The sequence below is a fragment of the Maylandia zebra genome, linkage group LG5 (genome assembly GCF_041146795.1).
Source record: "Maylandia zebra isolate NMK-2024a linkage group LG5, Mzebra_GT3a, whole genome shotgun sequence".
Taxonomy (NCBI): domain Eukaryota; kingdom Metazoa; phylum Chordata; class Actinopteri; order Cichliformes; family Cichlidae; genus Maylandia; species Maylandia zebra.
Window position 1 is genome coordinate 32,148,658 of NC_135171.1, and position 14,083 is coordinate 32,162,740.

The following is a 14,083-nucleotide window of genomic DNA, read 5'->3' on the forward strand; positions in this document are numbered from 1 at the left end:
ACTAAGCAGAGAATCACAGATGTAAAAGTAAACTTAACATGGGGAAGAGACAGAACAAGAAAACCCAGTGTGTCCGAAACCCAGGACAACATTTCCATGCTGCGTTCATGCTTCAGATACATTCACACACATTGATTTACAAGTGATAATGATCTCATCATTATTGTATTTAAAATGCATTAATGTATTTTAGTCACACTTTAGTTTTTATTGTATTCTTTTTAGATTATGATTTAGTGTGCTAGGTTACGCTTAACGTTTTGGCTGCTGTAACACAGAAATTTACCAACTTTATTTATCCCAAAAATTGGTATCATATTTGACCATATTTTATGTATAACTGTATACCATGCTCACTTTTCTGTACTCAGCACCTTTAATACTGCTGTACATTATTCCAAATTAGTTTTCTAAATGATCATTTTAAAAGAAAGACAACTGATATTTATAGATTTTGGTGTAACTCCTTTAACCTCAGTAAAGAACAAGAATTTTTCCTCTAATGCTGCGTGTTAGTGAGGTCGCCAACATGACTGTTATATGCTCTGCTGTTTTATTTGACAGATTCTTTCAGAATCTGATCAGTGTTTGTGTTTCTGATCTTCTGTCCCATCGTGCTACTTGTCTTCCTCTGAGGATGCAGTGGATGAAGGACCCTTAGATGAGGAAGAGCCATGCTGGGATTCATGGGACTGCTGCGAGTACGTGTTGTTGGTTTGATCCACAGAAGATGTTTGATGGGATGCAGCTGGAGTGAAGGATATTAAAGCAAAAATAAGCATATGAATAAATGACACTTAATATGTGGAAATATAATAACAGCTGAGTTTTTGATTTATGTAATTTGGATTTCATACAAACTTTTGAAATGTCTTTTTTTCTCATGTTGACCAGGAGCAGTCACCTGGAACCACTGCTGCAGTCTGTTATGAAGAGGATTCACAGCTGCACGAGAGAACAATCTGGATCAGTCTTCAGTCAAAATTCATTTCTTATCTGAAGCATTTCAGTATGTATTTCCAGATTAGTCAGAACTGTAAAATCTGCAGTTCCCTTTAGTTACAGGAGGTGGCGATGCTTCCACACTGTCAATAAGGAACAACTAAAACTCTGGAAGAAATTAACCAGTATTTGTACTACACCAAATCACAGATTTAATTCAGTCTGACTTAATTCACTGCATGCCAGTTCAAATGCCTATTTCAGGACTATTGAAGCTATTTTGGGGTTTCAGCTCGACTTTGAGACACATTTTAGTTTGTGTTATTCAGATGACTAAACATATATTCCTGACTTTTTGAACGTAATTATCATTTTTTAAAATGTATTTATATTTCTGGACTGCATATTAACTACTTATGACAATGAAAAAGTGAAGTGAATTTGGTAACACTTACCTCTTTGAGGATGAGAAGTGGATGTTGAAGCTTCTGGGTATGATCCAGATCCTTCTCTAAGGTTCTTCTGAGGTTCTAATCCAACTTCCTTCTTGAATTCTCCTCCAGTTTGTGATTCAACGTCCGCTGGGGATTCTCCTCCAGATGCTAGTCCTGCATTCCCCTGGAGAAACACTCTGTCCAGCAGGTGGTCCAGCAGCTGGTCTGCATGGTCGGGCTTGGTTCTGACAGTCAGTTTACGACTAGGTTGTTCTGCTGAGATCTGCATCTCGGTGATGTTTCTGAGGAATCAGATCCAACTGATTTTTTTACACCTAATGAGATGATCAATATTTGTGGTCTCTACATCGTTGTAGCTATATTCCCTAAGGTCTGAATGAGAGAATTTGTTTCATCTTGGAAAAAGAAACACAAGAACTAGCTCTGTCCTCTGGATCCATCCAATCAGACTATACTAGTATAAAAATCCCATTGAAGGGTAATTACACCTTCATATTCTCCTTGAATCCTGCCATCCAGTAAGAGGCTATTTAACACACAGCAAGGTCAGTGGATATGGGAGAGACTAATCACTGCTCAAAGTTACTTTTTGGGTCCTTTTTTTCTCCACTGAACACACAGCCAGACCTTTATGGCCCCTTGAGTCGGTTCCATGTTGGTATCTGTAATGTAACAGATTTTTGTAATTTGGACTATATTATCCAGTAATACCAACAGTAAGATACTATAAAAAAGGTTATAAAACATTCATTGTAAAGGGAAAATCATTTTGAGAAAACATGGGCTCACTAACTTCACTACTTTCATTCATTTTTACGCTAGTAAACCAGCCTGGGAAAAACTGACCAACAGCAGAGGAGATTTCCTTTAAAAGTCATAATTTTAACCTAAAATATCATTTAACCAAATACTTAAATCTATTTAATATCCATCCATTCGATATACTGGCATTATCCTGCAGAGGGCTGCTGTAAGCTGGAGCCTACCCCATCTGATGAAAGGTTTGCCTGAGACTTGAGCAGATCACCAGTTAGGCTAACACATAGAATGAGACAGTCTCAGTTTAGATTCCTCAACTGTGGGAGGAAACCACTGCACCACCTCAACAAGTCTTGAAGTGTCTACACATCTCCAGTATGCAAGCCAAAGACTGACGTCACCAGACTGGTCATGCTTGGGTCAACCATTACATCTGCTGAATTAATGTCAGGCTGCCCTACTTACCAGGGCTATTCATTTTCTGACTAAGGCTCGGCCTCAGTGTGAGCGCTGAAGGGATAAATGCTGCCTGCAATGTCACATGTTATTGAATTTAAGGCAGACACACAGATCCAAACAAATCCTCACCAGGTGTGCAATCCAGTTTCAATACAAAGACCTGGGTATTCTTAGAAATAACAAGTGATCATAATCAAAGCTGAAATTATAATTTGGTCTAAGTAACAGCATTTTCATATAACAGCTCTTGTGCTGGAACTGCAGTAGCTGGGACATAGGCTCAACTGTGACACACGAATCATGTCGATAGCCATATGTACTACAATGGGATGTCTTTGTGTGCCATGTCAAGTTTAAAGTCAAAGTGTCGCAACAATGGCTGTTTTTATCCTTTTACCTGGCTAAATATCCATGATAAATTATGCTGAACATATAACTTGGTTGGGAGCAGGTAGCCATAGTAGCCACATCTCTCTGTTATGTGTCCTTTAAAGACCATGGGTTAAATTTCCTGTTTGCCACCTCAGTTATAAGCAGTCACATACTTTGGGTCTAACAGAGATTTATGAATCTTATTTACACTGTAATACTCCTATGACTCCTGTTTAGAGCTAGCTGCACCATTGTAAGAAATGCACTAACTGGGAATTAAGTCAGCCAGTGTTGTGGTTTTAATGCTTAGCATGGTAGTTGTAATATTACATACAAAGACTCTAGTGTCTTATGTATCTATTATTGTAGGATCTACTGTACAACATAAAGCGCCTTGAGGCGACTGTTGTTGTGATTTGGTGCTATATAAATAAAACTGAATTGAATTGAATTGAATTGTGCCTTTGTCAAAAGTAGGAGAGCGAGTTTGGCTAATCTGAAATGTTAAAATCAATGCCAAAGTTGTATCAAAGCAGTTTATACAAACATATGTTCTTGCAAAAAGAACCACGCTAAAAACACCAGAGATTATTGATAATTGAAGGTTTAAAGTGACCTCTAAAATAAACATAGAAGAATAGTAGTTCAGTGTAAATCTAAATAACTCTGAATTGCAGAATTGAGCGGCTGATTTTTATGAGGCAGCTGCTTTTACCTGTTTCTGATTTGTTTGAGGACGCAACAGAGCAGCAGGAGCTCAATCACAGCCAGCACTAGAGCTGCCAGGGATAAACAGAAGACTTCGTAGGTCACCTGCTCAGGCACTGTCATGGCGATATTTGGAAAGCAGGCAGCAGCAATGTGATGCAGATCTCCACACTAAACAACAGTTTGAGAGGTAGAAAAGGTAGAATAACACTGAACATGAACATTTTTTTAGATCTTTAATTCTTAGGACTAAATGTAAAAAGCCCTAAAATCAGAAAGCTCTACAATTTTTCATGACATGTGACGACACTTTATCTGGTGATGAAGATCATCTGATTCACCTGAAGGCCTTATGTTAGGGTGTTTTGGTTAAAGATTTATTCTGTTTAAGGAATCTATGCCCCAAATTACTTTTTTATGGGAAAAAAGTAATTTTTTTCCCTTTCCTCTTTTAAAGCTATCAATTTCATCCTCATGAGAAAATGTATAAAATTTTAATGGTGACAAAAGCATCAATGTGACTGAAAAGAAAGCAAAGACACGATGAAAAACATACAAAGATGCTTCAGTCACAGGCAGCAGTAAGAGGGGAGACACACTTTACAGTCTTAGTTCACTAGCCACTAATAGCCTGTAGTTGTTTTGATGAACAATGCACACTTCTACACTTGTAATCTAGTTTAAAATAAATATATTATCACATGTACACATATCAGTCACTGCTGTAAAGCATTTTCTGCTAATCTGTTTACGTACCAATGTCCGTTGTTGGTATTCTGCAACTGAAGTTTTTTCTGTTGCTTAGAAATGAAACTGTGCCATTCTTAGAAAGTTGAAAGTAAACATTCCCAGGCCAGGACTCTTCTGATAGTCATGGTTAGTGACAATGATAATCTGCACATGGCTAATGTGAAAACATGAAAAAAAAAAACATGACTCCAAGGCATACTGCAGTCTCCACGTGTTACTGTTTGCAAATTTTTGGAGCACTTGTTGTAGTTTTTGGCTTTTGTTTTTATTGCAATAAAAGAAGCTGTGATTTGGCTGAATTACACACACGGGTGTAGTTTATTAGTGCAGGTGTGAACATACAAATACCAAAACATCAGAAATGAGAAACAGCTTTGTACCTTTATCCCAGTTTCATGAAAAGATTCACTAAATGAAAACTAAAACCAACTGACTCATAGCAGAGAATTGCTTGATGGCGAACTTGCATTCAAAATCTGTTAACCTCTTTTATAAAGTATTCATAATCATAAAGTAACTTTTCCTTTCCTTTCCTTTTTTTTTTTTTTTTTTTTTTACATTGGTCTGTGTACTCCCTTTGACTAGTGTTCTTCTGGTTAAAATGATTAGAGCTTAAAGGGGAATGTATCTGGAGTGGTTTGAGTCACATGTTTGGTCTGGAGTCATTGTTAAGCCATTCGAAGTAAGCAGGGCAGAAGGATTATTCAGCTGAAAACTCATGCTCCAGGCAGGGTGTTTTGATTCAGTTATAAAGCCAGGGCTGAATTGGTGTGATGTGGGCCGAGTGTTGATACCTATTTTTACCCTTATTACAAAATGCCAAATACATGTAATGCATTGGAACCTGACCTTGCGTGTTATTTTGTCATCAGTTGTTGGTGAACTAGGCTTTGTGTGTTTTACAAGTAGTTTTGCTTTTTGTGAAATTGTTTTTATCTGCTTTTGGTTCACAATAATTATGATGGCCATAAAAGGATTCTGATATCATCAACAAATAGCTGTTTATTTTCTTGATGATTTCCAGGTTTACTGCACTTTATTATGCATATATATATATATATATATATATATATATATATATATATATATATATATACATATATAACACTCTCCTTGTTCCAAAATATAAGTCCTGGCCTTGATGATCTTATGATCTTATTTCTGCAAAACTGGTTTCCAGTTTACGTCATTTCATTTAGAGCTGGGATGTCAAACATGAGGAGCCAGACTCCATTCTGTCCCACTGGTTGGCTTTGGAAAATGTGAAGCAGGGCATACATTTGGGACTTTTGTCTGTATTTCCATAACTTTTGCAGCTTTTTCTGCTAATAAAAACCTCCCCCGTGGCCTTTTATAGTATACCAAAGTAATAAAGTAATAACATTAAATGACAGAAACATTCCTGTTTTTTCAATATCTGCTATAGTAATGTATGTGTTGTGTGGACCAGTTTTTCATTTAGCAGCAGCATTTCTTTATCATGTAGAAAAACAGACATACTGTTGAAATTGAGCGTCTTTGTCTTAAATTAATATATCTCAGGGATTAAATGTGTATTTAAACTTCTGGGCAGTTTCACTGATCTGGTCTTGATGTGTCCTGTGGCCTGTCATGTAAAATATCCTTGATTTACAGGTTTATTACAGTAGCATCTAGTGGACAATAGAGGAACTGCAGCTACCCAAACGAGCTAATCACAATAAGTAGGAAACGGAAAGCGTTAGATGTGGCAGTTTGTTTAATCAGATTAACATCAATCAGGAAATCTGTGACATACTTTACTAATACTTTACATTACATACAATTCTACAACAAAAATGTGCAAGACAATAATACAAAAAGAAAACTGTGTCTCATGTTTTTCATATTAAAGCACCTTCAAACACAGCGGTTATTGGTATATAAAGTTTTAGGATTTAAAGTCAAATATCATAAAAGAATACTTACACTCTGATTTACCCTGATGGAGAATATTAGGCACCATGTTGATATAAATAAAGTTTAATTACAGCAAAACAAAACAGGAAGAAGTGCTAAAAATGTTGTGAATGCACCAGTGAAATATGTACACAATCTTCATGTGTTTTTGTGTGATTGTACGTTTTTCAGATAGATTTATTAAGGTTGTCGTTGTTATTGATCTCCATCCTGTCGATCAGCTCAGTCACCAGCTGCTGCACGGTGTGAGAGCGCAGCCGGCCGATCTCCAAGACGCCCTCGTGGTTCACGCTTTCCGTGTCCTCGTAACTCTTCACCACCTGAAGCAAAGTGAGATATCACAGAGTCTTTGTAACAGAGTTACTTTTGTAGCCTGCAGCTTTGTAAATGATCACAGTTATAGCTAATCAGTTGTTGATCAGTGACTCGGATGTGTACTACCTTGTTGGTGATCAAAGAGAGGCCAAAGACTCTCAGACCGCAGTGAGTTGCCACAACCACCTCAGGAGCTGTACTCATACCTAAAAAAACCCCCCAAAACAGACCAGGGGATGTTACTAAAACTAGTGATGAAACAACTGATGATAATACTGATGCTACTGCAACAAATTTTCCCACTCAACCCTATAAATAGCGAGCATTTTAGTTAAGATGGCAGATAACAGGAGTGAGATTATCTGATTTTAGTGCAGTGGGATCAGGGAGGGAGCTGATAAGAATTTAGTGATTCCGATTCTGTTATTATGTTGTGGGTCAAATATTTGTGCATGTTTGTTGAGCTATTTCCCACCTTTGTTGTGATCAGTGTTGGAATCGTTACTCAAAAAAGTAATTATTACACATTACGTTACTTAGTGCTGGGAAGAAGTAATTCATTCTACAAACTCATTACTCGTTACTTTCATTTTACTCTGTAAAATAGCTGAAACACACTGTCTCATAATCACCATTTAACAATATACATCTGAGACTAAAACCCCACAAATCAACACAAATCCTTAATGAGGACACATATCTCTAAGATCTTTCTCTTAGTAGAATACAAAGCTGACCGCACAAAGCATGTATCGATATAGGTCACATCTTCTCACAAATACTTAACTAATACTGAGGGGAAAAAGCAATTTCATCAGTAAAATCTATATACCTGTGACCTGCCAAGAGTTTGGTGGCTCTGGCCTTAAAACTGTTATGTCCATTATCTAATGACTATCCTGAAAGGCCATGTAGGAAAATCAAGAGTGCTTCCAGTTGTTCCAAAGAGCTGATGTGAGTCATATTTAAAACAGGCATAACAAGAGAGTTGTTGTAACAAATGCCACAACACTTACCAGTGCAGAGAGTAGACTTCTGTGGTTTAGGGACTTGGCACTAAGCATAAATCGAGCCTTAGGGGAGATTTACAGTCTAACACATGTAGGTGTTTTCTGTTCACATCGGAAATGGCGATGTCTGATCTCACCAGGCAAAGCTCATAATGGGCTGGTCCTCACACCTGCAAGCAATTACTCCCTGGAGATTCATCATCCTGTTTACCAGCCGCTTCTTAAGGCAGCAGCTGTGAGTCCTTCGTCGCTGGACTATTGTGCAACATTCGTTAGTGGAATTTTAGTTTTCGAAATATTTTGATTTCTCTTCATGCTTTGTTTGGTATTGACAATTTGTCTTTGTATAGAGATTCTCTGTGCCCCGTCCTGAGACCCCGTTCATGAGTGTGGCAGTTGCAGTGTGGCGTGTGCGTTTTCCGTGTGGAGTGAGCTGACTGGAAGCGAGCGTGTGGAGCTGTGTGCGAGAGTGAGGACCCCGTTCCCCTGTCTTTCCTCGTGGACCTCTGGATTCCCTGGATCCCCTCTTCCCCACCTGTATATAATGCACTCGGTGTCGTGTGAGTAAAGAACTGTTTATTGTGATTCATAGTCTGCGCTTGAGTCCGTGCTGCTCTCAGACATGCTGGGGCTTGTCTTGTTCTTGTGCACACTATAGAACATAAACACTGTGTGTGATATAACAATGATGTGACAATATGACATTTTCATATTGTACAAGTTTATACCAGTATTATCGCAGTTGATATGACCCAGCCCTGACAAAAAGTGCCACTAGTTAAATAATAAATATAACAATGGTACCATTTTCTGAAGTTGTCTTTTTTCCTGTTCTCCACAGAATCAAAACTCATTCCTTTTGTGCAGAAGATGACTCTTGTTGATATTTAAAGATCTCATGGCTGTCCATGCGGTGCTAACCTTAAGTAAAACTTTAAATTTTTAGCTTTTCCATGAAAATGTGGCTGTACTGAACGTACCAACAGCGTCCACACCAAGCCGATGCAACAGTCTGGCCTCAGCAATGGTTTCAAAGTTGGGGCCACCCACCATGGCGTACACGCCTTCCTGCAGAACACTGGCCACACCCAGCTCTTTGGCGATCTCCATAGCAAGGCAACGTAGACCTTTGTCATAGCAACCAGACATGGCTGGGAAGCGAGGACCAAACCTGCAAACAAAAAATAATATGAAAATGGACTCGCTCTTATATAGCGCTTCACTACCTAAACCTCATTCACCCCCTGACACCCATTCACACAAGCACTTTTTTCTATGCTTAAATGCTTTCTGTCTAACAGTCACACACACTCACATGCTGATAGTGGTCAGGCAAGGGCCTAAAACAAATTTCACAACAACAGTAAAGAGCAGTAGACACAAAAAGACCTTTAAAACGGTCGCAACAATACATAGCCATCCATGTAATTACTTCTCATCGTTGGGCCCACACAGCGGGTTCAGACCGACCAATCCGGGAAAGTTGATGTGGTCTTTGATGATCATGATGTCTCCAGTCTGGAAGCCATCGGCCAGTGAGCCAGCAGCATTTGTGACAATCAGGGTCTCCACTCCGAGCAGCTTGAAAACTCGAATGGGGAAGGTCGTCTGATGGACAGACAGGAAGTTGGAGCCTCAGTAATGAATTGACAAACACAGAAGCCTCCTGTGAAGCTGTAACTCGCACACAGGCCTCTAGCTTTTAGTGAGCTTCATTGCAGATGGTTATCTAGTAATGGTGCCCAGGAGTGAAATGTGTTTATTGAGAAGCAGCTTAGACAGAGTTCCATTTACAGGAGTGTCATTATTTTCAATATTATAAAAAAGAGAGTGGGTGTGTGTGTATGTGTGTCTGGGTTATAGAGGGAAACAATGACACCATTGAACAGCTAAAAGGCTGCATGTGACCAAACCCATGCATGACTTGGGCCGGCTTCTCACATGCGGGTGTATGCACGCACACACACACACACACACACACACACACACACACACACACACACACACACACACACACTACAAGTTCAGTCTCATGCTGCTGATTACAGTTACATGTGTGCATGACTAAGCTTTTTTAATCAGCTCACTATGAGTGTGTGTGTGTGTGCATGTGTAAGTGTGTGTGTGTGTGTGTGTGTGTGTGTGTGTGTGCGCCTGGTGTATGTGAACCTTATTACGTGCAGTCTGTAAAAATCTGTTTCTCTTTTCAGAAGTTTTTTTTTAAGAGTTTTATAATTTGTGGTTTGATCTTTAAGAAAATGTTAACTTATGAATTGTTGGTTTGGTTGGCTTGGTTCACACGTCTTCACAGAGCTGTCATGGAATTGAGGGAGTTTTGGGGTTCTGGTTTGAATCAGATTCATGAGGTCAGAAGGGAATGCATTATTTCAGCGAGGATCAGTGCATTTGCGTGCATGTACCTTGCAGAGAGAGTGTCCTTCATACATGTGGAAGCGACCCTGCATGCACACGCATGTCTTCCCCTTCAGTTCCCCAAAAACAAGCCGACCTGCATGACCCTGGACTGCAAACACAAACACATACATACAGGAACTTCTGATGTAACTATGCTTCATATATATATTTCATATAGGCAGTTCATGCATTCTTTCCTTGTTCATATTAAAATGGTTTTAACCATTTAACTGCTTGTCTTGGTTAATTTTAGGATTTATTTTCTATAAATCAGCAGGTGAACTTACAAAAAGTTGCTGTTCGACAGTCTGATATTTGTAATCCCACATATCAATTTAATTAAAAAAAGAACCTATAAAACAATATAACATATTCTTAATATGTTATATTAAGAATATGATCAATGACCATTGATCAATGGCTATGATAATTCGCATTTTAATGACCATGAAACTGACCTCACAGTGCATTCTTAGTCAGTGGTGCTAGTGTGAGTCATTATGCAAATGTAATGTTTATAAGACTGAAGAAGTCACTTGGATGAGTGAGGAGATGTTTCTCCCATAAAAATAAATTAACCTCCTAACATATATATTTCCACATATTTTAGTTAGTTTGTTTTGTTCAATATGTGCAAATAGTAACTTCAAACTGCCTTGAATCCCATGTTAACATGATTAATATTTAGAAGATATGGGAACCAGTTCTTTTAAACAGAATAATGTAGCATATTTATCAGTCATTAACCTGAATATTCAGTGTACCTGTGCTCTGAGGGAAGCCTGGGATGTCAGAATAAGCAAAGGAGTCTTGACACTTCAGTGTGTCAGCGAGCATGCCCAGTCCGGATCCACAGATGATTGCTACCTGGGGTCGGTGCTTTGTTTGGGACATCAGCCAGTCAGCTGTCTTCTGGTATTCGTCATGACTACGGACACAAAAAAGAAAGAATAAATATTATTTTGCAACATCATCATGATTCACCTCATCTTGCTGTTGCTGTTGCTGTTTCCTCTCCGCTGGGATCTGTGTAGGCTCAATACATTTTGGATCAGGTCCATAACATAAAGCTTACTTTGGACTAAGTCTGGCCTTTTATGTTCATGTTTTGCAAGACCACTGCCTCACTGTATAAAGTATTTAACAAATTACTTCAATGTTGAAGGGAAATAAAATATGGGTCACAAATAATAATGAAATTGGAGGGAATTATTTTCCAAGTTCACTGAAAGACCTGATATGAGTTTGAGTTCAGTTTGTGGCCGCCTGTCCTGCACCTTTACTGTTTCTGTTTACCCTTGCTGCCCGGCAGCATTTTGAGTTGGAGCAGGAAGCTGTTTTTTTTTTAACTCACTTCTCACCACTTTCTCAGTCCCCAACAACAGATGGAGTCAACTTGTGTAAAAACAGTTCGCACAGCAGATAAAAAGGCAGCTACGTCTCTCAGGGAAATATGCAGGCCACAAACAGAGACTGTTTGTATTTCTCAGATGGAGAAAAACACGACTCCAAGTGACTGACATTAAGCAACTGTTTGCCAACAATTTCACAATATTTCTTGAGAGCTTAAAAAGAAGACAACCTGACGTCTTTAGGTTTTTGAAGATATTTTGCCTCTCAACTATCATTACCTGGAAGACTTAGAACCTACACAGACTTCACAATATGTCAATTTTCAGTTCACAACATGTTTTTACAAGTTTTAATCAAAATAAAGAAAACAAATGAACAAAAACAAAATCACTTTTGGGCCTTTTCTCATATAGATATAAACAACAGAGGATGCTCCTAGCAAAAGTTTGAAATAATGAAGTCAGCATATATGAGTAAATATTTTATTTATCTCAAAATTGGGAACATTTATTTGTTACAGCAGCCAAAGGATGAGAAAGAAAATGGATTGAAAAGATTATAAAAATGACCAAAAGAAAGAATTCAGTTATGAATGAAGAGCTCAATAAATCACATAAGATAAAATGAAGAACTTGAACACTATTGTGGTATGAGCTGGTAAAGATTTTCCATCTTTGTGACTGATGTTAGACAAAGTGTTAGGTGGTCAACTTCCATTAATTATCCATAGCCATTCTCCAAAGCTACAGTATTTTGAAAGACCTCTGTGTCAGATGAAGGAGGAATTAAAAACACTCCAGCAGCAGTTCAATTAAATTCGCTTGAGAAAAAAAGTACGATTTAAAAAACTCACCAAGGAAAGCAAATGAAAATTAAGCTACATCTTTGCTGTCTTTTAATCTTTATTTCTTAATGTACACTTTACCTGTTAAATAAGTCAGTAAAGGACCTTAAAAATATATTTAAAATAACTTATTATTTCTCCATAGACTTGATCCTTTCAACTCTTCTTCTCTCTTCAATTTTAAGGCTGTAGTAGTTGTGTGTGTGTGTATTTTTTTTTTTAAATAAATGACTCAATATTCACTAAACTAAATGACTATGAATTGTGGACCATTATATAACATGTTACCAGGTCTACCAAGTTGTAGCTCATGAGCCTAATAAGATGCTGAAAGCTGATTAACAGCTAAGCAGGCTGAAAAATATAATAATTTTTCTCTTTGATTTTCTTCACATAAATCAGTGAAAATGTAAATTTACATTTCAGGCCTCAGAAAACGAAATCACAAACATACAATAACACAACACTGTCCTCACACAAAAAGTTTAGAAACCACGATTTAGTTACCTAATGGCACTGTATCAAGAAAAACACAATATTATTACCTATAATACACAACAAAAAAAGTTTCTTACCTGATGTGCTCTTTGCTGTGCATGATGGAGCAGCCTCCGTTACTGTTAGTTTGTGTGTTTGTGTGTCTGTGTGTGTATGTGTGTGTGCGTGTGTGTGTGTGGGACGAAGAGACGGTGCGAGTGCAGCCGGTTGATGTCGACCAGCCTACATATTCACATAGTCACATGCTCCTGATTGGCAGTAGCAGCCAATTGCAGCCGTGTTGTAGTAGTGAATGTGTGTGTGGATACGTAAAGTTTTTTTTGTTTGTTATGTAAGCAGACCCCCCCCCCCCCCCTTTTGAAGTCAGCTGTTTCACATTAGAGTTACTGTAATTCCTGATGTTTTTATTAAAAAAAAAAGCCAAAGATAGCAAAGATAAATAGTTTTGCACCAACAATGTGGTTATTAAAAACTTTCAAGCATGTTGAAACTACCTATTACTTTGTTTTTGCCTTACCTCCCTGAATTCATTGGCCATGTCTAAAAAAATCATCTTCAAGAAATCGCTCTAAAACTGTATCCTAGAAAGTTGAGCTTTCTAACAAGTGTTTGATGATATAAAAGGGTTTGGGTTCTTTAAACCCAAACATGAAAGAATCATATGTTCTAATGTTAGGTCAAATTTGCCAAAATAACTTCACCTATCAGATCCTCAGATACTCTGTCCAAGCTGCAAACTCTGGGACTAAAGAAAACTAACCCAACGGTGTAGCCACAAACTGCAGTTCCTCTAATAGCCAGTAGACTCCCGTGCTAAAAAAAAATCGAACTTCAGCTATGAAATTCACATTTTTACAGTCTTGTAGAAAAAAACATATCAAGCATCCATAAATTTGAAAGCCTTTAAGAAGGACTGTAAATATTTTTTGGCTGCTATAATAGACAAGCAAGCTGACATAGTCTCTTGGTTCCCTTTCGGAGCATTTTTAATGGAATTATCAGGCTAATAAAATGGCTTTCTGTGTGGTACAGCCTGTTCAAGAAGCTGGCACCGAGCCTGGAATTATCTACTTTGAGATTTTCTTTCATAGCACATAACATGCAGCTGGATTTTAGGTAATTTTCTATAGGCTGGATTAGCAAGATGATATTTTTTTTATCAATAGAAAAATGTATACTCTTCTTATTTAAGTCTTCCAGCATTAAAATCATGAACATAATGAATTAAATACCGAAAGATGGTATTCATCTGATTCACTGAAAAT

The 14,083-nt window shown here is 37.9% G+C and overlaps 2 protein-coding genes across 3 annotated transcripts; both read right to left on the bottom strand.

The window, feature by feature from the left end:
• Positions 1–86: 86 nt before the first annotated feature.
• Positions 87–4,534, bottom strand: LOC101478466 (uncharacterized). 2 transcript variants are annotated; one of them, XM_004547422.2, is made up of 5 exons: positions 4,452–4,534; positions 3,703–3,866; positions 1,398–1,678; positions 862–945; positions 87–748 (listed from the first exon to the last, which is right to left on the bottom strand). In XM_004547422.2, exons 2-5 carry the CDS (start codon positions 3,816–3,818, stop codon positions 618–620), a joined length of 612 nt encoding a protein of 203 aa, XP_004547479.1. In that variant the 5' UTR covers positions 3,819–3,866; positions 4,452–4,534; the 3' UTR covers positions 87–617. The 2 variants fall into 2 exon arrangements, with proteins under 2 accessions (XP_004547479.1, XP_012773571.1); XM_012918117.2 differs by lacking the exons at positions 3,703–3,866; positions 4,452–4,534 and adding an exon at positions 2,384–2,490.
• Positions 4,535–6,165: 1,631 nt separating this feature from the next.
• pnp4a (purine nucleoside phosphorylase 4a) lies at positions 6,166–13,035 on the bottom strand. Its single transcript, XM_004547423.5, has 7 exons — positions 12,896–13,035; positions 10,888–11,051; positions 10,129–10,232; positions 9,141–9,316; positions 8,689–8,879; positions 6,825–6,904; positions 6,166–6,703 (listed from the first exon to the last, which is right to left on the bottom strand). Exons 1-7 carry the CDS (start codon positions 12,916–12,918, stop codon positions 6,551–6,553), a joined length of 891 nt encoding a protein of 296 aa, XP_004547480.2. The 5' UTR covers positions 12,919–13,035; the 3' UTR covers positions 6,166–6,550.
• Positions 13,036–14,083: the final 1,048 nt, after the last annotated feature.